This window comes from Stenella coeruleoalba, assembly GCF_951394435.1.
Source record: "Stenella coeruleoalba genome assembly, chromosome: 4".
Taxonomy (NCBI): Eukaryota; Metazoa; Chordata; class Mammalia; order Artiodactyla; family Delphinidae; genus Stenella; species Stenella coeruleoalba.
Genome location: NC_137149.1, coordinates 103,328,947 through 103,356,246, shown reverse-complemented (window position 1 = coordinate 103,356,246; position 27,300 = coordinate 103,328,947). Strand labels below are relative to the sequence as shown.

At 35.8% G+C, this 27,300-nt stretch overlaps 1 protein-coding gene across 4 annotated transcripts in view; it reads left to right on the top strand.

Moving 5' to 3' along the window:
* Window positions 1-23,021, top strand: part of G3BP2 (G3BP stress granule assembly factor 2) — a 77,256-nt gene extending 54,235 nt beyond the window's left edge. For 3 of the 4 annotated variants that reach the window (XM_079919175.1, XM_079919177.1, XM_079919178.1), the window contains exons 2-12: window positions 6,714-6,832; window positions 9,178-9,259; window positions 10,039-10,212; window positions 10,741-10,831; window positions 11,540-11,642; window positions 12,150-12,330; window positions 13,321-13,419; window positions 17,563-17,665; window positions 18,859-18,987; window positions 19,551-19,669; window positions 20,009-23,021. In XM_079919175.1, coding sequence (XP_079775301.1) covers window positions 6,738-6,832; window positions 9,178-9,259; window positions 10,039-10,212; window positions 10,741-10,831; window positions 11,540-11,642; window positions 12,150-12,330; window positions 13,321-13,419; window positions 17,563-17,665; window positions 18,859-18,987; window positions 19,551-19,669; window positions 20,009-20,281 — 1,449 coding nt within the window. In that variant the 5' untranslated portion in view covers window positions 6,714-6,737 and the 3' untranslated portion in view covers window positions 20,282-23,021. The remainder of the gene's footprint in view (window positions 1-6,713; window positions 6,833-9,177; window positions 9,260-10,038; window positions 10,213-10,740; window positions 10,832-11,539; window positions 11,643-12,149; window positions 12,331-13,320; window positions 13,420-17,562; window positions 17,666-18,858; window positions 18,988-19,550; window positions 19,670-20,008) is intronic. The other variant, XM_079919176.1, reaches the window with a different exon arrangement.
* Window positions 23,022-27,300: the final 4,279 nt, after the last annotated feature.

Genomic DNA, 27,300 nt, shown 5'->3' with positions numbered 1-27,300 from the left:
TAGGGCTGTAGCATTTATCATATTAGATAATTGTGTTTAGGAATTCTGTCTCCCAAGCAGCAGATCAAGTCTGACATGTTCACCTTTGTTTTTCCATGCATAGAATCTGGCATATATATAGAAGGTATTCAGTAAATCTTGAATGAATTTGTGTTATCCCACCTATTTACCCAGCCTGTGTTGAATGAAGTAAGACAATGGCCTAGAGTAATGATGGTAAGTGGTATAATATTCTTAGAGCGTAGAATTTGTTTAGAGAGGTGAGAAGTGTAATGAAAGATAAATTTGAAACGTTGGTTAGGGCCTTGTGTGTCAGACTGGATTTCAGTGGAAGGCCTTATACTTCAAACTGAATGCAGGTGTTTGGATTTTACTGGATACAGTGTATGCTACACATGATACAGAAGTTTGGAAGACTTGAGGAAGAACTGAAAGAGTCTGAATTCAATGGGAACAGACAGGATGGGACAAATTCCAAGAAATTTTCGAGTTGTCTAGATTTTGCAGTTTGAAGCTTAAAGAGGAAAAGTCACTTAGAACTAAGCTTGCAAACAAGATGGTGGCACCATTAGCAGAAATAAGGAAACTGCTTTCTCTTTATAGGGGAGGGTGCATATATTGGGTTACCTATGAGTTCATACGTGGGTATTCAGCAAGGGGTTAAAAATGTCAAATTTGAGTTCATGGCAGAGACTACATATAAATTTAGGTATATCTGAGAGCTGAAGCCATTTGACAATCTGAAATTGCCACATTAGAAGACAGACCTTGAGGACTTTTGCATTTTGATGAGAAGGAAAGTTGCCTCATGGTAGAAATCTAGAAACATAGGAGGAGGTGAGCAACAGTGATAGTGTAGACAGGTAGAAGACTGAGGTCATTGGATTTTTGGGAATTGTGACTTTTCAGAGAATTACATTTAAGGGAGAACTTAGATTATAATATTTGAGAGAGGAGTAGAGAAGGGGAAGACTAAGATGCACAGTTAGTAATTTAGGTGAGAATATGATTTTTTTTTTAAATTTTAACTTTTGGCTGCATTGGGTCTTTGTTGGAGTGCACGGGCAATCTTGTTGCAGAGCACGGGCTCTAGGAAGGCGGGCTCAGTATTTGCTGCGGCGCACAGGCTTAGTTGCTCTGCGGAATGTGTGATCTTTCCGGCCCAGGGATCAAACCCCTGTCCCCTGCATTGGCAGACAGATTCTTAACCACTGCTCTACCAGGGAAGTCCCCAGAATATGATTAATAAAGTGCCATGACAAAGGCCCAAAGTACTTTGAGAATTCAGGGGAAAGACAATTGTATTCTATTCGGAAATCAGGAAAAGATTTTCAGGAGAACAGTATTTTAGCTGGGCCCAAATGAATGCATTTTTTGGACATATTATTTTACTACATTTCTGCTAAATTGTTTAGTCTCTGGAATAAATACCTGCAATGATTGGCTATTCATGAAGTAGCTCTGTTCTGGTTATTCTTGCATTATATTGAAGCTAAATCTACCTTCCTGTAGTTTCCATTCACTGTTGAACCAGTATTTAATTTATGCGTATTAGAACAGAACTGTCAGTCCATTTTAGACATTACATTCATATTCATGTAGCCTGAGATTGTTTGTTTTGGGGGGAGCCCCATTATATTAGTGATTTTTAACTAAAGAACAAACAAAAACCCTAAGTGTTTTCCTAAAAACTGAAGCTTTGGTCAAGGAGAAAAGAGAAAGAGGGTGATAACTTTTTTAAAGGATATCTTGAAATTGAGGAAACTTGAGCATGTTGTAGGATATAAAGCACACTGTGACTTTCTTTGCTATCTTGGATTTGTGTTCATAGTGTTACTTTTTCCTCTCCTCCGTTCCCCTCTTAATGGACATAAAGAGGTTCAGAAAAGACGGTGACAGTTGATAATAGAGCAGTTTCCCATGAGAGCTGGAGTAGATGTGCTTCAGAAATTAGTCTAGGCAAATGGAGAGGAGGAAACATTTTAAGAGACAGGAATGAGGGGCTTCCCTGGTGATGCAGTGGTTAAGAATCCGCCTGCCAATGCAGGGGACACGGGTTGGAGCCCTGGCCCAGGAAGATCCCACATGCCGTGGAGAAGCTAAGTCCGTGCACCACAACTACTGATCCTGCGCTGTAGAGCCCACAAGCCACAACTACTGAGCCCGCAAGCCACAACTACTGAAGCCTGTGCGCCTAGGGCCAGTGCTCCGCATGAAGAGAAGCCACCACAGTGAGAAGCTCTCTCACCGCAACTAGAGAAAGCCCGCGCACAGCAACGAAGACCCAACAGCCATAAGTAAACAAATTTATTTAAAAAGAGAGACAGGAATAAAAGGATATTGATTAAGATACACAGGAATTACGGGCAGAGTTAGTGAATGACCTCTGAAGTAGTTGAAGCTCTGTAAATAGTAAGGAAAGTCAGATGTAATCATGTTGGTATCTCGATGAATAAATAGGATTGATACTGCTTTTAACTGACAGGAAAAGAGTACATTTTACATTGTACATCCCAGTATGACAGCAGTCTCCACATATTCAGGTGTTTTGTGGGAAAGCGGGGCTTAATACATGGAATTTCACTTTCTATAAAAAGGTGTTAAATGATAATTGCTCTTTCTTTGAAGGTGCTAGAGGCCAATAGTCTCTGAAGATTCTTTTTGTACATAAGTATCCTTAAATCTTGGCTATCTTTGTTGAACTGCATAGTCTTGTAGGCTTGACCAGAGATCGCTTCTCCATTTGTGAATTAAGAAATAAGATCCAAAAAGGTCATGACTTTTTCATGGCCTTAGATAGTTAAAACCTTTCTTACTTTCATGTTCAGAGGGGTGTGTGTGTATTTATATATCTCTGTATATATATATACACACACATATATATAGAAGGACCCAAATCCCAGAAATTGCTTACCTATGCCTTGGGTTCTTTGCTGTGAATAAATTTCCCTCCTCCAGGGGAGAACACTGGAAGATGGCAATTGTTTCTGTAGAATACATAAATTAACCTGTTGTAAAAAGTAGGTAAGTCAGTGAGGTTGCTTTTTTCCCCTTCTGTACTTTTACTTTCTGGTTGATGGAGTTCACTTCCATCAGTCGATTATATTTTAGCCTTCTAAATTGAGTCACTAAATCAGTTAAACAAGTAACTGATCTGTAAGTTACATTTAAGTCAGTGCAGTTAACTGAAACACCATCCTCTAAGTAACCTCTTCATTTCATTTTATCATTCCCTGGGAGAGCATCCCCGTAACAAGTGTACTCTGCATAGCCTCTTATGTATAGCTATTTGTTTAAGCATTTACCAGATTAGCACTGCCTTATCTTGTTCACCATTTGAAGTTCACTTTTCAGGTTAACCTTTTTTGAATAAATAATAATTTATTGACTTAATCAAGTAAAAGTTACCTCCACTGCCCATCTCCTTTGCCTGTCTCTCTGATCTAAATTGATATCATGGCCTTATGGCCATCAACCTTAGTGACTGTATAGGTAGTGGGCAATGTGAAGCCTCTCCCGAACTTTGTTACAGTAACTCTAGTGTATTTTGACCTTTCTCTGACATTGATATGTGTAATTGGTACCTTTTTTTTTTTTCACTTTGGTTATATGTAGGTGACAAAAATGGTAGGTGAAGATGTACTTTATAAATGTGATGGGAAATTGGGGTAAATAACAAAGTCTCACTGTAGAAAATCTGGAAATTGGGCAAAAAAAGAAGGAAGTACAAGAATCTCCAAACCCAGAAACAATCCCTAATAGTATTTTTGTCATTAACCATTTGAACAAAATTATTTTGTACATAATTATTTTATTCAGAGGGTAAGTTAGTATCTTCCCACAGCTTAAATCAGTTGTTACAGTATTTAAATGTGTAAAATTTCCACATTTTTGTTATTTTATAAAATTTGACTAGGTGAGTCTACTGTTCTTAAGCCTTCTCCATCATTCAAAATAAAAATACTGTTTTTTTGCTTCATTACTTTTTTAAATTAAAAAAAATATTTATTTATAAATTTATTTATTTACTTTTGGCTGTGTTGGGTCTTCGTTGCTGTGCGTGGGCAGGCTTTCTCTAGTTGCAGTGATCGGGGGCTACCCTTCGCTGCGGTGCACGGGCTTCTCATTTCAGTGGCTTCTGTTGCAGAGCGTGGGCTTCAGGAGTTGCAGCTCACGGGCTCTAGAGTGCAGGCTCAGTAGTTGTGGCACATAGGCTTAGTTGCTCCGCGGCATGTGGCATCTTCCCGGGCCAGGGCTGGAACCTGTGTCCCCTGCTTTGGCAGGCAGATTCTTAACCACTGTGCCACCAGGGAAGTCCCCTGCTTCATTACTTTAAATGTAGCAAATGAGAGTTCTTTTTGTTTTTTAATAATTTATTTATTTTTGGCTGCGTTGGGTCTTCGTTGCTGCGCACGGGCTTTCTCTAGTTTGCGGCATGTGAGCTTGTCAGTCAGTGGCTTCTCTTGTTGCGGAGCACAGGCTCTAGGCACGTGGGCTTCAGTAGTTGCCCCTCATGGGTTCTAGGGTGCAGGCTCAGTAGTTGTGGCGCACAGGCTTAGTTGCTCTGAGGCATGTGGGATCTTCCTGGACCAGGGCTCGAACCTGTGTCCCCTGCTTTGGCAGGTGGATTCTTAACCACTGTGCCACCAAGGAAGTCCTGAGAGTCCTTTTATGCATTAGAATTTGTTCATCTATTTGGAGGTTTTTCGGTTTGGGGGAGACTAATGGCACCTGAATGACAGTATCTGATTCTACTTTGTGGATTAACTTTTTTTTTTTTTAATGAGTTGGTTTGATTGTAGATGGTACAGAATTCAAGGTAGAACAAAGGTTGAAGAGCAGACTGGCAGGATGCTGGGATGGGTTTACTTTGACCTCACAGCTAAGGTAGAAGTAGCTAAGGGTGAACTGAAGAGATGAGCCACTGTATGAACATTTAAGGAAAAAAATGTGCCACAGGCTCCAAGACAACCCTTCATTCTAGCTAGAGGTGGCAACAGATGTTATGGAAGAGAATTCAGGTGTTTAAACAGCAATGGAAGTAAGGGTCACCATCACCTGAGGCATAAAGAACAGCTTAGTTTTTGCCAGAGTTCCTAATTCCACCTGTGGCCAGGGGACCCTTCCCCTTGGCCTTCACTTTTACCTCCAGCTTCTTCTGCTCCTTTTTTTTTTTTTTTTTTACTGCTTGAAAGCCTTATCGTCCTCTTCCATCTCCTTGGCCTGCTTCTTGGGCTGCTTCAAGGGCTTCTTGCCACTGTGCGTTCCCCAGACCCTGCCACTGGAAGCAGTTAATTATTTTTGAAAGGAGTTAGGAATTATATAAAAATGTAAATACATTTTTTTTAATATCGAATGAGAGTTGCAAGACAGTTGAAAAAGAGAAACGGGGAATCTAATAGAGCATTATGTAAAAGTAGAGTTGGGAGTCACTAGAATTGTAGAGTTTTATCTGTAGGCTCCATTATGGCTGGTATCTGTTTCTTTAATTAAAAACAGCATCACAATTGTAATGATTATGGTGGGCTATCTTTGTGAAATTTTTTGTTTAAAGGAAACCTACTTTGAGGGAATTCCCTGGCGGTCCAGTGGTTAGGACTCCGTGCTGTCACTGCCTAGGGTGTGGGTTCGATCTTTGGTCAGGGAACTAAGGTCCTGCAAGCCACGTGGTGCAGCCAAAAAGAAAAAGAAAAAGAAACCTACGTTGAAATTTATTTCTTAACAGGAATTTAAACTGCATCCTGATTTACCCAGTAGATACACACATGTATATAGTGTGTGTGTGTGTGTGTGTGTATATATATATATATATATATTTAAACAAGTAATATTCAAATTTTCTTTTTTTCTCTTCCCTTTTCTCCAGTTCCTAATGTTATAATTTTTACTATTTGAGGGGCTATAAACATATAAATCATTTACTTTAAATGATGAAAGGTTGTGTTTCTATTTTTATTTTGTACTTGATTTCCTTGACGTTATCTTTGAGATTTTGGGCTTAGAGATACTTTATCATAGCACCTAACCTATTCTGTTCCGTTTGCTTGTCTATATTCCATGACAGACTATATACTCCTGAGGGCTAGAGTCTTGTTCACTAGGTTATCCCATTTACTGTAAACAGTGCCTGGCATGTAATTAGGTAATTAATAGCAAGAAAGGTTAGAAAGACATACACCAAATGTAAAAAACCATTATCTGAGTGTTGAGGTTATTGCTGATTTTTAATCATAATCATTATCATTTTGAAAACAGTGAAATTAATCCCTAGAAGGAGAGAGTACAAAGAAGACAAAAATCAGTACTGTCTGTGATAAATGTAATCACCAAGTCCTGATTTGTGCCCTCTGCCTAGTTTTCAAAAATAAACTGTTGGAATCCAAGAATGTAGGAGATAATGGTCCCCAAAGGAAAAAGATACTATGCGTGGGAAGACTTTATTATGGTGCCCCTAGTCTGAGACAGCGCTGGGACTCTTGGGAATTAGAAAGAGAGCTATGCTACTTCCCCCTGTATTGAAGGATAGGGAGATCAAGAAGTAGAGACAAAGGGGAGATGGCAGATGTTGGAGATTATCAGTAGTTGTTTGGAATTTATTATTTTGCTGTTGTAGTTACTTTTTAATAAATGGTTGAATGGCTGAGAAGATTTACTTCATGGAATTTAACAAAGATGACTTTTAATAGTTATTATTCTTATGTTTGCTCCCTTAGCATTTGACATTGTGCAGCAAAGAAATGGTTATGGAGAAGCCCAGTCCGCTGCTTGTAGGGCGGGAGTTTGTGAGGCAATATTATACTTTGCTGAATAAAGCTCCAGAATATTTACACAGGTAAATTTTAATTGCATATTTGATATTTTTATTTGGTTTTATTTTTTTGAATATGACTACATATAAATTTTGTCTTTCCTGTTTTATGTCCTGACAATACCTTTGCAAAGCACGCCCAGTATTTTAAGTCTGATGGCTTAAAACCAGTCTTTTTCAAGTTTTTTTGACTCAAATCTATAGCAAGGAAAACACCTCACATTATATCCCATTATATAACACATTCACATCTGTACACATCACATACATATACACAATTACATACTCTTGGTATTTTATATTTCATTTTTTTATAAAAACCACAGACTTCACCAACTAATGGGTTCTAGTCTTTATTGAAATCACAGGCTTAAGTTTGTTTTTTGTTCTTTGGGGTTTTTTGTTTTTTGGGGGTTTTTTTGAGTTGCCTTTAGCAATGTTAGGAAATGAATCAGTTAAGTGATCATACTTGTGAAAATTACTTCTGATTGATCCACAAGATAGTATTCCTTGGTAAAACAGCAACAGTAGCCTTGTTTACTATTTTGGCAAGAGTTGGACATCTGTAAGGTTCTTTTTTCCCAGAGATTGAAATAAAATTGATTTATATTATGAGTAGTATTTATAATTTTTGTTCTACCTGGTTTATTTTAACAGGTGGAAGATAAGTGAGACCTTTGTAAGTATTAGGCTCTGCAAACATTTGTTGTAGAACACGCTAGCCAAGTGAGTTAAGGATAAATATACCATTGTCACTTCATGTGGGAAGGACTGTTAAAAGGACTTACTCTTTTATCTATAGGTTCTCTTTATAATCATGCTGGGCATTCTAAAGTTTTACTTTGCATTATGCCCCTCCATTGTTAAACCTGTGTGTAATACTCCCTATGTTATCCCAGGGGGTATTTTTATATAACTACCACCTCCTCCCGTGTCCCGCCCCCCCATCAAAAGGAATACCTGTACATTTTCTATTATAAAAATAAACATTCTTATTGACAGGGTATGTGAATTTGAGGGAGAATGGAATTAATAAGGCCTTTTATTATCTGAAATTTAGTCTTCACAATGTAGGCATTAGCATTTTTAGCTTTCTTTTTTTCTAACAAGGAAAAACAAGGCTCTCTACCATCATTTCAAATAACAGCACAAACTTCTGTTTTATACTTAGCTATGTAACAGATTTCCCTGTTAATGAACATTTAGTTTGTTTTTAATTTTTCACTTATTAACACTAATGAATATCCTTACACATGCATTTTTGTGCACCTTTCTAGTTATTTTCTTAGGCTAAGTTCCTAGAAGTAGAATTGTTAAGTCAAAGGTATGACTATCTCTAAGGCTTTTCTTATACGGCTAAATTGTCCTCCAGAAAAATGGTAGCTGTTTACATGCTTGCCAGTAGTACATGAGAGGAAATAATATAAACTTAAAAATATGGGTAATGGTTAAAAGCATGGACTCTGGAGCCAGCTGCCCCAACTTGATAGGTGTGTGACCTTTGAGGAGTTAATTTAACCTCTTTGAACTTCAGTTTGTTCATTTAGATAATAGCACTTACTCCTGAGGTGTTAGGAGAGTAAAATGAATCAATATGTATGTAGTGCACTGAGAACATTGCTTGGCATGGAGGAAGTCTTACATGTTTTATTACAATAGGAGCTGAGTTCTCTTTACGAAAAAATTAACTTTGCATGTTGATAACCTTAATTTAGGAAGATATTAATTCTAATTGCTTTAGGTAATACCAGAGAAACACTAATCGTCATGTACTTAAGAGCAGTATAAAAATATAATTGAGAAACTAGATGCTGAAATAATGTAGTTTTTTTTTTTAACTTAGTCTCTGAACTATTTCAGTTAACTTAAATCTAAACTTTTAACCTAAGTCTTTGGAATTAGTAATCATTTGGAACTCTCAGTAGAATGAATGTTAAACAGTGTCTGATTCCCAAACAAATTTAGATAATTGAGTTTCTGTATCTGATGGGGAAAAAATGGGTAAATTAACTATAGCATCAGTGTTTAGAATATATTTTGAATATCTCATTTTTCCACTTAACAAAATATAGACATGGTAAGAATTAGATGAGAATAGCTAATGACTGAGTGTATGTTTAGTGTGCCAGGCACACTAAGAATTCTGTGTCATTACTCATTTAATCCTTACAACAACTCTATGGAGAAGTTACTCTTGTTCTGTTTTATAACCAAGGAAACTGAACTTTGAGGACTGTAAGTCTCAAGATTACATAGCTAATGAGTGACAGAACCTGACCTGGAAACTAGGTCCGTTTGACACGAGAACTCTACTGCCTCTTACACTTCTCTTCACAACTGAACGTCAATAATTATCAATGGTTTTACAGGTTTTATGGCAGGAATTCTTCTTATGTTCATGGTGGAGTAGATGCTAGTGGAAAGCCCCAGGAGGCAGTTTATGGCCAAAATGTAAGTATCAATTTCATATGCATTTTAGATTACTTTAGTTTTTTTTTTTTTTTTTTTTGAGGTAAGATAGAGATTTGGAAAATAGCTTCTTGTGCCAATGGATTTCTTTTTGAATGTAATCAGCTGTACTAGAATTGTGTTACAGTAGTCATCGGATGTGCTTTGAGTTCTTACAAGCATTGATTTTGTACGAAGCACGGGTATTACACTGGCATGGATACAAAAGAGAAAATGGAACATTTTAATATCCTTGGTGTATTTTATACATGAAATAGTTGAGACAATATATAGCATTTATAGAAATGTGGTCTAAACGTTATGTTACAGGAGTGCATAGGAGTATATACTCCTTATGACTTTGTAGAGGATGTGGGACTTCCAGCAGACTCTGAATGATAGGTTTTGGCCTTACCAAACAAGAGGAAATTGAAAGTAGGAGAAATGGCATCAGCAGACAAGCAGTAAAGTTAGGTGCAAGGTCAAGGAGTAGTCAACACAGTTTACGTGAATGACTAGTACTTAATATGGAACAGTGGGAGAAAGCTGCACAAAGCCTATAATATGAGACAGCCATTGTGATTTCTTGTATAGAGAGGTGACATGTTGAAACTAGTGGTTCTAGGAACATTAGCCTGTCAGTAATGCCTAGCATGGTGGAATGGATTCAAATGAGGCAGTTAATATTCTAGAGTTGCGAGGAAATCAAAGTCTGTAGTATTTAATAGGTAATGCAGTATCATGAGTTTGTATTTCCACCCCACCTTCTTCTCCTAATAAAGGATATACACCACAAAGTATTATCTCTGAACTTCAGCGAATGTCATACTAAAATTCGTCATGTGGATGCTCATGCAACCTTGAGTGATGGAGTAGTGGTCCAGGTCATGGGTTTGCTGTCTAATAGTGGACAGCCAGAGAGGAAGTTTATGCAAACCTTTGTTCTGGCTCCTGAAGTAAGTTTTCATTTCAATTAATTTTCACTTACATGATTTCATTTTACTGTGACTAGTTGCTTGAAGTGGCCAGAGTTTCTTCTTGCAGGCATAGGTATGCATGTAACATATTTTGAGAAATATGACCTGTTGATTAATTTATTTGAGCTTTGTGTGTGTGCTTTGACTATTTAGAAGTAAAAATGAGATCCTGATACTAATGTGTAAATAGATGATTAAGATTATAGAAATAATATTAAAAGTATGTTATTATTTAATAGGTTACATATTAAACAAAATGGAAAAATTCTGTTTGTTAATTGGTCCTGGTTCTTTTATATTGAGTAGCCATTTCTTGAGTTTAAGTATTCCTTGAGTGATCTTCTGTAATTTACTTTATATTAACATCAGAGCATGTTCAACTTTGGAAAATTATCTTCAGTCTATATCATTTCTGTATTATTAAAATAGAAATTGTTTATTTGTTGTATTTATGTAATACCACATTTATGGGTATTTATGGACTATTTGGATGTTATTTTCCTATAGGGATCTGTTCCAAATAAGTTTTATGTTCACAATGATATGTTTCGTTATGAAGATGAAGTATTCGGTGATTCTGAACCAGAACTTGATGAAGGTGAGGTTACTTTGAAGATATAAGGGTTTTGTCAGTATCAGTACTCTTTAAGGACATGGAAAGTGTGAAACTAAAGAAATTTGCCTCTGCCGTAACTGAGTCAAACTCCCTTTTCTCCTTTTTGTTCTTGTTCTTGTTGTAAAAGAAATAGTTCATTACATGAAATTACATAAAAATCATACATAGGAAGTGAAAAATTTCCCTCAATTTCATCCTCTATAGATAACCAAGAGTTTGGTGCCTATTATAGAATTTTGTTGTATTCCGTACTGATCAGTACTTTTATAAAAGTGGAAGTACACTGGCTCAATGCTTGCTTTTTTTCACTTAATATATCTTTGTTGGCTGGGGTTTTTTTTTTTTTTTTGGCTATACCATAATTATTTAATTGATCTTCCGTTGATATACATCAGCTTGTTTCCTTTTCTTTACGATTATTCCTCCATTGAATCGATGTGACGAAGGAAACTGAGTTATGACTTTAATAGCATTTTTTCCTACCCTTCCCTGTTACTAATAGGCCTTTTTAAAAAATAGAGTAAATTCCAAAATTCATCTGGCTTGCTCTTCAGTTTAAGAGAACAAGGAATATTGCAATTAAGTGCCTTTGTAAGAAATACCATGACTTCTTTAAACATTAAAAATACATATATCAAATTGTGTATTAAATCCTCTTAAGATGAGATATGGTATATTATGTATTTTCAGAATCAGAAGATGAAGTAGAAGAGGAACAAGAAGAAAGGCAACCATCTCCAGAACCTGTGCAAGAAAATGCTAGCAGTGGTTACTATGAAGCTCACCCTGTGACGTAAGAATAGTGTCTGCAAGGCCAAATTTGGTCTAAACTATAATGTAGTTGCAAGCTGGTTTTTGTTCCTCGAATTATTGTTGAAAGTAAATTTTGCTAAAGCTGTGAAACCAGCATTTGAGAATTTACTATGTATATGCAAAGTAAATTCTATATGGAAAGCATTGTTTTATTTAATTGAAAAATTGAATTTGGTTTGGCCCAAAACTGATCATTTGCTGATAATGCATTGTGTTTGGGACAACACAGAGTAAGCATTTTATTTTTTGAATATGCGGTTTGTTTATAGTTAGTATTAAAGTAAACATTTTTAGTAATTCAGTTTTTAAATTATGTTAAAGAAATGCTGCTTGAGAGTATTATTCCCTCTGCCTTCTAGTTCTCAATGGACTTTTGCTTCAAAACAGCTTATTACTAGTTATGCCCATTAAATTAGAGAAATGCAGAATTTTATTTGAATTGATCATTTCACTCATACTGAAAAGTGAACAAAATATTTTATTGTAGTAATGGCATAGAGGAGCCATTGGAAGAATCGTCTCATGAACCTGAACCTGAGCCAGAATCTGAAACAAAGACTGAAGAGCAGAAACCGCAAGCGGAGGAGAAGAACTTGGAGGACTTAGAGGAGAAGTCCGCTTCTCCTCCTCCCGCTGAGCCTGTGTCTCTGCCACAGGAACCACCAAAGGTTAGAGCAGAGGAGCTCTTCACACCTGTGACGTCACACTGTCTTATTTGGTGCCATTAATGAAGCATGACCTTTGTTCTGTTAATTAAATTGTTTAATAGTAAGCTATGCTGATTTTATGTATATGAAAGAAGCTGTGGGGATTTTTTTGGTAATTCTGAGGAAATTTTATTGTATTTTCACCCCCTAAAAAGCACCCCTCAGGGTAAAATTTAAGATTAATCCTTGTCTGTGTGCAGTGTTTAGTATCTTCTAGTCCATGTACTAAAACTGAGAGTTGCTCTTCCATTCTGTATTAAGTCCTCTATGCACGGATGCAACAGGAGTCATGCAATTTGCCAACTTAAAACAAGTTGGCCTATTGCTAAGAGAAGTGATACAAGTTATTTCTGGTTTAAATGGGAACAATTTCCTTACTACACCAATTAAACTATCTTGGAAACATGAGTGACACCCATAGTGTATCATTTAAACCTACCTAAAACACGTTTTATCTTTCTGTAAAGTAGAAGGTTAAAGTATATTTGCGTAGTGAGAGAAGGAGATTCCTTGTTCAATTTGTGAATGTCTGTTAAACTTTCCAGCTAGTACTTTCTTCTTTCCTATCCTTCCCCTCTCCCCTTGACACCATCACAACACCTTATCTTCCCCCAACGGGGGAAAGAAATTGGTTCTATTAGGTTCTTATTTTTCTAGCATGTGTAGTTGTTAGTGGTTTTGTTTGCCACTTGCTCATCTCTTTAGAGCATATAGGAACTTGCTTGTGGATTTATTTAGTAGTTCAGACAAAACAGTCAAATAATCTTGCATAATGAGATTTTGAAAGCTGGCACATAGACTGGCATGTGTGTGTGTGCCTTTCTTTTAGGAGTCCTCCAATATAGAACAGTAGTTTAGAAATGAAAAGAAAATATATATTTGGAAGTTTCCCTATAGGAATGTTGGTGGTTTTCCATGATTAGTAGTCTAGGTTTGTTGCATTTCCTGCAGGCTTTCTCCTGGGCTTCAGTGACCAGTAAAAACCTGCCTCCTAGTGGTACTGTTTCTTCCTCTGGAATTCCACCCCATGTTAAAGCACCAGTCTCACAGGTAACCAATCTGTGAACACATTGGATTGTATCCTTGTTACATTGCCAATTGCTTATCTTTTTTATACTTTTTAAAATGAGTCAATCAGAAATTATGGATTAAATATACAAAAAAATTGTATTAAATGTCAGTGCACCCACTTTAATTGCCAAATCTCCATTCATCATCTACATAGGTGGTATTTGGGGTTTGGGTGTGTCAAATACAGATTAAGTTAGTTTTACCAATATATATTGTCATTTAACAGCCTTCTTAAAATAACCAAAAAAATATCCTTTTTAAAAATTTAGAATTCTATTTAGCAAAAATATTTTAGGGAAGAAATTTGGAAAGGCACAAAGTAGTATGGCATTATAAAGAATCATTGTTTTTTAAAAATAGAAAAAACTCTAAAAAAAATACACTGCCTAAGCTTTCAGTCTGTAAGTGGTTCATACTGTTTAATTGAAGCCTGTACCAACTTATGACTGTAGTGTTCACCTTAACTAATCATTCTAGTATTCTGCTTTTTGTCTGTTTGTCATCTTACCCATTTCAGAGCTTTCAAAAACATTGAAAATAAGACACTGGCTACCTAATAAGTTTATTAGGTGTAGTGTAGAATTTACTAAATTCTAAAGTTAATAGGCATAGTTACAGGGTGTCCAGTACTTTCCCCTACATTTTGAATCAAACTTCGTTCCACTAGAAAATTTACATTTAGAATGGTTAGTGCACATAAAATTGTGTTTATATACCTCTTTATATGCTCTAAACAGTGAAACTTTGAGATTTCAAAAGTAGCTAGTAATAGACAGCCTTTCTGGTGTTGTATGCATAATCAGCTACGTAATAGGATACATAACCTCGTGATACCTTTTTTTTTTCAGCTAGATATTCAGGAAATATTGAGTAATTACCTCAGATCACAAACTAGAATTCTGTCTTAACGCAGAAGATTAATTTGCCACGTATTGACTGCTTTTCTACCCATCTGAAGACTCAATAAGTGACTTAACGGATTTTTTTTTTTTGAAATGCTTGGTTTCTTATCAGATTTGCATTAGGAATCCTTTGGGTTGTTACTTAATTTCAGAGAGTTGGCTACATTTATTTTAAACTCACTGCTAGTTAAAAGTTAGAGTAGCTTATACCTCTTACACCTTTAGTGTGGCACCAGACATTGTGCAAAGCACTAGCACGTAATATTTATTCTTATCTAATCCTCACAACCACCCTGTGAGTATGGTTACTGTTATTATTCCTGTTTTACAGATAAGTAAATTAAGGGCTAGAGAACTTCACCCAAGGTCAGATAGCTATGTAAATAAAAAACTAGGGCTTCGAATTTATGCAGTTGGACACTCATGGAAGCCTATAGGTTTCTTTAGCCCTTGGAGGGGAATGTATCTCTATTTACATCAAAGAAGAGTGCTATGTCTAAGCCATGTCTAAATTACATTATATTAGATTCTAACCTCTTATCCAGGGGGAAAAAAATTTTTAAGTTTTAAAAAAAAATTGTAAGAGACTGATTCCCAGCCTACCCCCTTATTAAAACAAAATTTTAAACATTTATAATTTAAACCTTAAAAGAACTTTCTGATCTCCTTAAGCTATGTTAGAATGGATTCATGATTTTTTCCACTTGATTTAATAAACCCTTCGATTTTATTTTGTCACTTTGGTGTAGTATCCATTTCCTTAACACTTTTAGCATAGATTATTAATAAAAGGAGAATTAAATCTAATTCCAGGGTATTGGTAGGCATTAATATAGAAGTAGGTAAGTTAATTTCTTGGTAAATTTCTTAGAAGTCGATTAGTTCATTTAAATAGCTTATGTGCAGTTGAAGTACATATTAGTTGTGGTTTTACCTGCTGTTGAGTTGATTTGATGGTTTCATGTTTATTTCATATTCTATTTGATTTTCATTTGTGGAATTTGTCATGTGAGCACACTTTTTGGTTGCATGGAGTTAATTGTAAGACCCTAAAGTAGTATGTGGTATCTTAGTTATTTTTACTTCCTTGGAGCCAATAGTTTTCATGAAATTGAGCCTGAAGAATTGAAAGCGTCCAGCTGGCTTAGTTGACATACAGTAATCAGTTACTGAAAGAAATTGTGATAATTTTTTTTGGTCTCATTTTTCCTGTATTGGCATCATCTAATATCTAAAAGTCAGGTTGCTAAATTAATGTGTGGATTATTTGTAAGATGTTGGCACTTAAATTTGTGGTTTTAAATTTTAAATCCTTAAAGGATAATGAAGAACTTTTTTGTTTTGTTACTTGCAGTTATTTTTGTTTCAGTAATCTGTTTTGAAAAGAATCTGAATCGGCCAGCCAGAATTCCTTTTCTTGGTTTGAATGAGTCGAGGTTTTTCTGAGACATTTAAATTAAAAGGTGTACCTTTGCTATTTTTATTAATTTATTAAACATACTAGCTTCGTCAGACTTTGTTAGAGAATCTCCTTTAATTCTGTTTTATTTTCATACTGAAGTAAGTTTTGCTTTTAGGCCCTGCCCTGCTTAGCTGAAATTTCTAAATAACTACCTTTTTCAGGCATCACATTTTCGGTCAAATTATTATGTAGTCTTAAATTCTAAATACAGATAGAAGTGGTCTCAGGGCTGTAACTTAGGGCCCCTGGTCAGGCATAGAACATTCTCCTACATGTTTTGTTAGAGAACTAAAAATGTAATTTAATTTTAAATGAACCAATAGTTACGGAACATCTATGTCTAATGGCACTGTGCTTGGTTCTTTATCTGGTGTCGAAATAAATTAAGATATGGTCATTGTAGGAATAAATACATACTAAAAACCTGGGAAAATTAAACATTAAAAAAATTTTTTTTAACTAGCAAAATTCTAGAACATGGAAAGCAACTTCATTTTGAGGGAAATGGGAAATCTATATGGAAGAAAAACAATTGGGGGAGACAGGCAAATCTGTTAAAAACTGCTAGGGTAGGAGATAATATACCTTTTGGTTACAGTGGGTGAAATTATAACAAATGGTTGTTTTTGAAAGAAACATATCTCCTTGTATCAAAATGTGTCCTTGCAAATTATAATATCCCGGCTATATAAATTATGAAAGAGTTTGAGCCACTGCCTGGGCTGAGGTACTCAGAGATGATCAGCCATAAAGATAGGACTGAAATTACTAGCTTTCTGATTTGAGGATACATTCTTCATATTCCTGCTGAGGGTTTTCAGCATCCTTTGCAGGTGCGTGTATTTTGTCTTTTCCTCGGACCATAAATATTTAGGCAATAGACACAGCCTGAAGAGGTTGGGAATACTGAAAATGCCAATGTATTAAGGAAAAGGTAATAGTAGATGCAGATGTCATTTTGTTTTTAGCATAGTTACTTTAAATATATGTGTTCAATTTAGCAGTTAGCAGAAACTTTTGGAGGGTACCTTAAAATGAACTATTACTTCCCCTGCCACGCCCAAGAATTAATTAAGAAATATTGTTGGGGTCAGTCCTTAAATAAATGCACACCTCCCCCATTAGGAAGAACAATAGGGAGCTAAAGGACTTCTTTGACTATTTGAGATGCTATCAACACGTTCTATCTTTTTTTATTATGTGCATTTTAACTTAAAGATAGTATTTTTAGATGGTAGAGTACACTAAATTGTATATTTTGAACTATCAAAATATGGATTTTTTTAAATAAAATTACGGGATGGGGTTTAGAAGATATTGCTGAGCACTATTAAATTTGAAGGGCAGCATACTAGAGAATTAGAAAGGATGTGTCATATATTCTTGTCTTCCTAAGATAAAGATGGCTTTTTATTTTGTATATGTATTTACATGGAGTGGCTCATCTTGCATTTTTGAATTTTGTAGCGATACCTTTTATGCTATCTCAATGTGGATGTAACTTTATTGAAAAAATATGGTTGTAAATAAAAAGCAGCTTATTGTGAGTTAATAGCCTTGAGTGAGAAAATAAAATTTACCCTACAGTCCTAGATTGGTACAGAATATCTTTATAAAAATTTATGTTTCACATATATAGGACACTATGTTAAAAATATTCTGAACTTAAAATGACCATTATGCCTTGGTTGTTTCTTTAGTTGTTTTTCTCCTGTGGAATGTGTTTCTTTATAATGTGTTTTTTCCCTTGTATTTTAGCCGAGAGTGGAAGCTAAACCAGAAGTTCAGTCTCAGCCACCTCGTGTGCGTGAACAGCGACCTAGAGAACGACCCGGTTTCCCTCCTAGAGGACCAAGACCAGGTGAGTCAGCCCCTTCTGTGGCCTTCAGCACTTGAAAAGTTGAAGACCGAACTTAAAAAAATTTTTTAAAAATTATAATGTGTTTTATATGCAAATCCTTTTTTAGTACCAAACTGCTTAAAGGCTTAAGTAACCTGCTAAATATAGCCTGGGCAAAACAACTTTGAGGGGAAGATTAGTTGACATGCCATAGAGACATGTATTTTGAAGGTGTAAAAGAATTTAGAGACACATTTTATTTGGTTATTGTCACTGGTTCTAAGAATTCAAAACCGAGCTGCCAATAACCTACTCTCTTACTTAGCACTCTTATCTCTTCACAGATAAACAATAAGCACACCCTGATTCTTCTTATTTTGATTGTCTTAGGTATTAAGTAAGTTGTCATGATTTTTGACTTGTTTCCATTGTTAGTTAATATATGTAGAACCTCTGTTTGAATTCTATAAGTATGTTTAGATTGCTTTTGGGAGGAGGTGGGAGATGTATACATCAAATTTAGAAAATGTGATTTTTTCCCACAAAATAAAATAAGTGATGTGCTATAAGTCATGGGAGCTGGGGTTTATCCTAGCTTTGTTAGTGAGTGAGTTTATGATCTCGGGTGAGACCCTTAAATCAGGAGCTTCTCTTACACCATTCAGTTACTACACACATTTTTCCTGTGTGATGCCTTTCTTTATATGCCTCATTGTGTTCCTTGTGTCATTGGGAGGATCAAATAAGATTTTATATATATACATATAAGAGCACTCTTATGTGTATAAAAGGCTATATAAATGAGATGTTATTGCTATTAAATTTATGGATTTGGCTATAATTTTATACAACCAAAGATTAATTTGTGAATTTCAAAATACTAAATTATTTAGTACAAGTATACCTCACTATCTGAAATCTATTTGGTTTCTCGGTGATGGCAGGAGTTTGGTTAAGGAGGAATACTGGTACTGCTAGTATTTGGCTTTCATATAATCAGACCAGTAGACCTAGAAGAAGGGACTTCAGCAATCTAGTCAGTGTCATGTTTTTTTCTAACTAACCTACTAATAATAGGCATTTCCACCTCTGTTGAAGGAGCTTATTAAATAAACTAAAACAGGAATATCAAGTTTTTTTTTAACATTCATTGCTTTGAGCTATTTTTTGTATGACATTGTAAACTTTAATATCTGCTCTATTCCTTTTCTCAGGCAGAGGAGATATTGAACAGAATGAAGCTGATAACCGTAGAATAATTCGCTATCCAGATAGTCATCAACTCTTTGTTGGTAACTTGCCACACGATATTGATGAAAATGAACTGAAAGAGTTCTTCATGAGTAAGTAGTTCATTTTGCTTTATTGTAAAATTAAGCAGGAGGAGAAGAGAACTCTTTTCATAGTGTATTGAGGATTTTTTTAAAAAAACATTTACCTCTCTGTACTATGTATATCTCTAGGTACTAATCACCTTGATCAGAAGGGTGTAGAAGGTTGTACCAGATGTTTCTCAGTGACTGTACTGAGTGTTGACTGGCCTGGTTCTGTAGAGGTTAGAAGAAAGAGCTGGATGAATCAGTCTTAGATTTGGAAATGGGATTCATTTGGCAAATTCAAGTCAGAAATAGAAAATAACATTGTCTCTCTGAAACTGTGTAGGTAACTTCCCTTTAGAAAGGAGTAATAAATATGCAGAAGGGTGACAAAACAAACTAGTTTTTATTGGCATCTTAAGTAAATGACCTGTAAGAGTGAATGTACCTTAATTGTCACTGGGTATAGCAGCTTGCAACTTTTGTTTTGAAATGGATCAAGGAGATTAAGGTATTTCATCCTGAACAATTAAAGTCACAAAATATTCTGTTAAACTATTTAACCCTTGGTGTAATGTATATTTTCACAGGTTTTGGAAACGTTGTGGAACTTCGCATCAATACCAAGGGTGTTGGGGGAAAGCTTCCAAATTTTGGTTTTGTGGTTTTTCATGACTCTGAACCAGTTCAGAGAATCTTAATTGCAAAAGTAAGTGACTTTAAAGGGCATAATTCAATACTTTATTATTCCTGTTGTATTTAGTATTACTTAGAAAGTCTTTTTTTAAATGGTAAAGTTAAAAATAGTTTACTGTGAAATGGTATTTATGCAAAGAATAAAGATTTGTTAGTAGTTTTAAAGTCTGAAGTATGGATTGTTTTAACTTTATTTCATTATTTGCTCTGGTAATGAAGGTTGGAATAGGTTGCATATTGAGAATTTCATGAAAAGTTTTTTTGTCTCCCTGGATTTTCTTACTTACTTATGATACTACATTACTATTATTGTCTAACCTGCCCGTGTAAAATTTTTTCTTCCCTTGTAAAGCCAATTATGTTTCGAGGGGAAGTACGTTTAAACGTGGAAGAGAAAAAGACAAGAGCTGCCAGAGAGCGAGAAACTCGAGGTGGTGGTGATGATCGCAGGGATATTAGGCGCAATGATCGAGGTCCTGGTGGTCCCCGTGGAATAGTGGGCGGTGGAATGATGCGGGACCGGGATGGAAGAGGACCCCCTCCAAGAGGTGGCATGGCACAGAAACTTGGCTCTGGGAGAGGAACCGGGCAGATGGAAGGCCGCTTCACAGGACAGCGTCGCTGAGGCTCCACTGTTGGCAAAGTTTTGGCAGTGGTACATTATTCATCGTGTTTGCATTCTTGTTAATTTTTTTTGGCTTTGGAATGTGACACAGCCTTTTTGATCATTTCTTTGATGTGAAAAGCATCTTTTGGTTATCAGTTAAATTGAGGTGGACATTATTTCCCCAGTTTTACAACAGGATTCGCATTGTTAATTTATAAATCTAGACTTGGAGAATTAAGGACTGAGAAATGACCATATCTTAAACTATCTGCAACAAAATGAACTTAAAAGGACATGCCCAACTGAATTCAGGTCCTTTGAGTCAAAAAAAATCCTCTGCTGCACATTTTGTTTAAGTGTTACTGTTTCTGCCTATTAATGTTGGAAACACAAATAGTGCAATTTGTGCAATTGGAGAATCTTGCCTTTTTCCTTGGCTCCCCCCAAAAATACAAACCAACAGAAACTTGTTATGCACTAATGGGTACTCTGAACTCATTAACATTGACATCTGCAAAGGAGGCAACAGGGGAAAAAATCTTTCATCTTTTTTTCCAGTAGCGCATAGTTGTGAAATGATGAGGGCATTTTTACCTGCTTGCTGTGACCAGCGTGTGTATACATAAACCTTAACAAGACTACAAGTATATTCCAGAAGGAAATCATTTAGTTATGAACTAAATAACAAAAATCCGAACTTCAAATGCTATGGTCTTGAATATTAGACCAGATTTAGTAGCTCCATATCTAAGATTTTTCTACCTGCCCCTCTTCAGTACAGGGATGGCTGGCTGCTCAACACACTCCTCCTCCCCCGTTTCCTTTCTTTAAGCTGTGTACAGTGAAAATTGTCTTTACTGTATTTTGTTCTCCGGTAATGTAATAAGCATGATGGTGCCTTCTATTAATACATCATTCCAGTCTTGCTGGTAATTCTGTACAGTATAGTGTATGAATTGCTGTGCTGCAAAGCCAAACAGCTACAAAATGTTGAAAAATCATTGAAGTGTATAAAAATTGCAGTATCTTTAAAATCAGTAAAATTGACTAGCATATTATTTACCTTGTTCTTCAGTTAACAACTTTGTGTTCTCTGTGGGAGGGAGTCTTGTGTGTTTGGGAGGGAGGGGGAAGGAGGAAGTCAGTTATTTGAGTAAGTCTCTTGTTGACTTTTCCGTTAGCCTGAATGTGAACGTTGAAGCATATCACTTGAGAGGTGCTGGAAAAGTCAATCAACTTGATGCACATTTTTAGTGACATTTTAAAAGCAGTCAGATTCCATAAATGGCAAGTAAACCTGGAGTGAGGATACTGCAATTTTCAGAGAAAAGAACAGCAGCTCTTAAGTGTTTGCATTTCTATTTGGGGGGCAGGGAACTGTCATTCATTTTGCACAATTCTTGAACTGATGTCAGCACCCGAGTGGCTCTGAATTTAAGTCTGGGACGACATCTTTTATTTTTACATGAATTTCTAAACAATTCTGTGAGCAGAGTTTGTAGCTGCTGGATTATTGTCTGTCTTTATAGCAAGTTCCAGTAAACCACAAGTATGACAAAAGGATATCCAATTTTATGCTTGGAGCATGTAGTACCTACTAGTTTCTGGATGTTTCAGGCTAGGAGTGGGGTAAATAAGTGTGACCACTTAAAGCTGCTTGTTAGCATGGAAGACTTCTCCATTCTATCTTAGTAAAAACAAACAAAAAATGCACTTGACATAATAGCAAACTGGTTCTGAATTATGGAACTGTGTTTGCTGTTTAGTAAACTAGCAAATGATGCACATATTTTGTTTTTCATGTACTGGGCGGTATAAGTAAAATTAAACCTGTCCCTTTTTTTCCCCCTTGAATGAGGTCTTCCATGTTCGAGGAAAAGTCTTGCACTATTGCGTATATTTTGGGGACACAGATTTCTCAGTTTCCATTTTGGGGGGGTTAAGGATTTTTTTCCTGTTTGAAATACTTTTACACTTTCTGATGTATAGTACTTGAAGTTATTACCAGAAAATTACTTTTGCGTTTTGAAGCCTGTATTCAAACTGCTTTTAAATGAGTGGTTTCTTGTCAGTGTTTTGTTTTTTATAGCATATTTTCCCTCTTTCATTTCTTTCTCCTTCCCATTTTATTTTATATATATATATATATATATATATATATATATATATATATATATAAAATTTCCAATCCAAGATATTGCCCTGCCACCCATGAAAACTTCTGGCACCAAAAGTAATGACAAATGTTAAGTGTAATAGAAAATTAAAGCAAAGAGCCATTCAGCTTCAGTCTTTACATACCATGAGTAAAACATTTAAAACATCACATGGAGAAGTTTACATGGTGATTGTTCACCTGCAGTACTGTGGACTTTTAACATTTTGTCCCCTTTCAGTGAACCAGAGTAAAAGTATTCATCTATTATTACTGTTATTTGCTGTTTTTTGTTTTGTTTTGTTTGTTTTTTTTCTTTTTGGATGGTAATATTCTATTCTATCCTTATGACACTATTGCAACCAAATTGGCTTTACCATCTTGGCTTTAGTAGGTATAGAAGACAATGGATTACCATCTTTATTGCTGTAATGTGTTAAGCATTATATGCTAGTAGTATCTAGTTAATTGTTTCAGGTGGAAAGTATTCTTTGAGTTTCCATTTTGAATGTGTTTGGACTAAACAAACAATAAACTACTGATGTCTGCAGCATTTATCTATGTCCCTAATTTAATCTATAGGTTTGTGTTCCAGAATATTTTCTCCCAATTGCATTTCACACAGCCTAAGTAAAAATAAGGAATTATTCTAAAACCAACTATTATTTGTGAAATTTGATATATAAAATAAATCATTTAAGTAAGACTTGAACATTGTTAGAGACCTATCTCGGTTCGGTTAGATAGCTGGTATACAAGATAAAGAATATTAGAACAGAATAATAAGTGGTAAGGAAGGTGAGAATGATGTAAAGCAGACGGCTAACCATTTATTTTTTATAAAAATCTTGGGTTTTCCAAAGGATTGCTAAATCATCTCAGAAGGAAAAGAGAAAGGGGATGGGAAGACTGAGGTTATCTGAAGTTAAGGACATGCCCCAGTTCAGCAATTAGAACAGATTTGTCAAGCTCTGAAGGAATATTAAAAAGGAAAGAATAGTCATAGTTATGAATATATACTTTAAATGAGTAGTGAAGTCATAAGGCCTATGTAATTTCAGAACTTTGTTAAAAGGGATGATAAAAGTGAATTTTCATAAAATTTTCATAAAAATCTTTATGAAGATTCCTTACATCAGTCTTCACAGGTTTGTACTGAAGAAAAGCCAGAACAATCATTATTTAAATACTGCTGGGCAGTAAGACTTAAGATTTTTATAAATGTATATTAAACTCCTTTCAATGTTAATTATAATGCATAATAACATCTAATTTTATGGCTGTGGAAAGGTTTTTTTTTTTCTTCTTTGCGGTACGCGGACCTCTCACTGCTGTGGCCTCTCCCGTTGCGGAGCGCAGGCTCAGCGGCCATGGCTCACGGTCCCAGCCGCTCCGCGGCATGTGGGATCCTCCCGGACTGGGGCACGAACCCACGTCCCCTGCATTGGCAGGCAGACTCCCAACCACTGCGCCACCAAGGAAGCTGTATAGAAAGAATTTTTAGAGGGGGTAAAATGTATATGTGACACTATATTGCAAACAGAACCAGATTTGAAGGAGCAAAATATCATTTGGTCCAGGAAATTTATATGGAACAAAATATTTGAAAGTTTTAGCCGTACAAGATGCTACGTTTCAAACTGTGTTATATAATATAGTCTTTGTATCAAGTGAATGAAAATTTAGTGAATATATGTTGATATTTTTCCTTTAAATTAGGACAGCTTGCTCATCGTTTATATTTAACTACAGATGAAGACTTGATTTTTTTTCATTCTATGTTCATAGGACTTTCTAATTATTAAGTCTTGATCAATTTAATGCCAGAATTCTAAATTATTTTAAATTACTGGATAAATGAATAATTTATTATGTCCTGAAAGAGATTTCCCTTCATGATGGATTTCAGTGGGTTCATATAGTGATTGTTTTAAAATTTTTTGCATAATTAAGTCAGAATTCCTAAGTAATGAAGTTTCTGGGTATTTTTGACAAAGACTGAACTCTTCCAATCTGTGTAGTATATAAACACCTTATACTTCAGAATTAATAGGAAGTGAAGTCTGTTTTTAGCATTACCAAATACTGGGCAAAATACTATAAATGTGAGTTTAGGATTAAACATTCACAGAAAGATTACTACTCTTGTCCTTGATCTCCTAAGAGTTTTGATAAAGCTGATTGCTTACTTGGAATGCTTTGTTTTGTGGCATTAATAATATTCTTTTAACTGTTCCTGTTTTCTGTACTCTTTATCACCCCATAACCACCATTATCCCCCCAACACACACACACACACACACACACACATCTCTTCTGTCCTCAGTCTCTTTCCCCATAAATTCTCTCTGAACGGTTTCATTTAGGCCAGGAACTACCTTAGCTTCAGTATATTGTCCATTCAGTAGATTCCATATAGTGTGATGGTCAAGAGAAGGGCTTTGGAGACAGTCTGGCCTTGAATGGCAACTCCACCATTCAATGGTTACATTTTCTTTTCTTTTTATTTTTTTATTTTTTTTTTACATCTTTACTGGAATATAACTGCTTTACAATGGTGTGTTAGTTTCTGCTTTATAACAAAGTGAATCAGTTATACATATGTCCGCATATCTTTTCCCTCTTGCGTCTCCCTCCCACTCTCCCTATCCCACCCTGCTAGGTGGTCACAAAGCACCGAGCTGATCTCCCTGTGCTATGTGGCTGCTTCCCACTAGCTATCTATTTTACGTTTGCTAGTGTATATATGTTCATTCCTCAATGGTTACATTTTCTGAGCTCCTGTTTAACTCATTTGTAAAATGAGGCGGATGATTGTGAGGATTCAGTGAATTAATACATAAAGCACCTAAAACAATGTACTGGGCACTCAGCAAGTGTTACCTGATACTGTTTTTTACTCGGTTGAATTTCTACTGCCTCTCTATTTTGTGTTTCAAACACTTCTTTTTTTAATCCTTTTTTGCCTTGTCCCCTTTTGAAGTCCTTCAGTAATTCAGAATTTGAAAGTCCAAAACAATGTGTTTTATCTTTCTAAGTGATATGCATACCTGGCTCTCTGATAATGAACATCTCTCTTTTTCTGACCTATTTAACCTAGAAATGTTTGGAGTCTCATCTGTTCTACTTAATATTTTCTGTTTGTCTCCCTTCTATCCATTTTTCAGGCTGCAGGAAGATCTGTTCATGCTCTTACTAACTTTCACTGGCTCATTTAATTCATTAACTATTGAACTTCTGTGTGCCAGGCACTGTTCTACGTACTGTTGATAAATGATGAAATGAACAAGGTTCCCTGCTCTCAGGTTAAAAAGGTCTAAAAGTTAGTGTTTGCATATTTAAGAAGGTAGCTAGGGGGCAGACCATAAGGAGGTAGGTCCTTATCCCAAGACCAATAGGAAGTTGAAGGTTTTGTTGAATGACAGGAAGGTAATTCTACTTTGAAATCTCTGGAGTTCAATAAGTTAGGTCTCTGGGTTAATGGAGGGAGTTAAGTAATGAGTAAATGAGGTGGAAGGATGCTGTAGTAGTTCAGTCAAGAGCTATGAAAGTAGAATGGTGGTAGTAGCTTGGACTAGAGTGGTGATGTTAGAAACCTAAAGAATTTGAAAGAGTTAGGGGGTAAAACAGCCAGGTCTTGGTGAGGAAAAAGGTGGTATCTAAGAATCTGAAGTTGTTCACTTGCATAATTGGAAAAGTAAGGTGATATATGGAACAAATTACTGATTAAAAAAACAGGTTTCATGATGGGGAGGCAGGAGTGCTATTGGAAGCCTCTTGGCTTTCGGTGTGAAATGGACCTGAAAAGAGGAAGCTGTATAGAAGGGTATGTAATTGTGACTTGTGCCTTTTAATTTCAAAAACAGTATATAGAGTGGCAAGTTTTATGTGTATTTTATTTTATGACAACACAGAAGCATGGTATGCACATCATAGAAAGTAAAGAGAATCCGAAAGAATGAACATCCACAATTCAGCCTGTAGATGATCCCTAGAAATACCTTGGTGTGTGTGGGGGTGTGTTTTCCTTTATACTATTAAACATTGCTTTAATGAAGACAGACCACTTAATGGTGTTTATCAAGTGTTTATTGAGCACCTCTGTGTGCCAGGCACTGTTCTAGATGTTGACAAGTCCGTGGGCCTCCCTCTGAGCTTATGTACTTTACAATGGAGAAGGGTGGTTGTAAATGCGATGTAAAGGAAGGTAAAACGGAGCAACTGAGTGGCAACTTTAGATGCCTAGAGTTGACATGAAACATAGGAGCTCTCCGCTCAGGGACTAGATAACATGTAAAGCTTATAAAATTGGAAAACCTTAGAGGGTAATGAGAAGAAGCTGGGATAGGTGGATTTGGGTCCACGGGGGCAAAATGCTAACAGGTGAACTAGACTAGATCATATAATTAGCCTACATAACCAGTTTATTTGGGTATCTTTCTAATTGCAGTATGAAGCCATTAAAGAGAATTAAGCATAGGAGTGATGCCATGTAGAGGCTAGATGGTAGGAGGATAAGAATGGAAATGAAGCTGTTGTGGTAGTTCAAGACTACTATATCTGAGGGAGGGAAATAGATTTATTTAGGTTATTTTTTGGCAGCTGAATTTAGGTGTCTGAAAGGAACTGAGAATGATTCAAGTTCTGGATAGTTAGCATAAACGTACAAAGCAATGAAAATCAGATATTTCCACTTTAAAATAGCGTAACCAGTAAAATAGTTATCTTTACACCCATTTTTATCTCTAAAATGATTTTCCTCCAATATTTGAGGGTATACTGTGAATCATACTGCTGGTAGCTTTACATCTGATTTCATATTTAGGCAAACTAAGATGTTATCTATTTTACAGTCAGGGAGACGGGCTCAGAAAGTTTATTA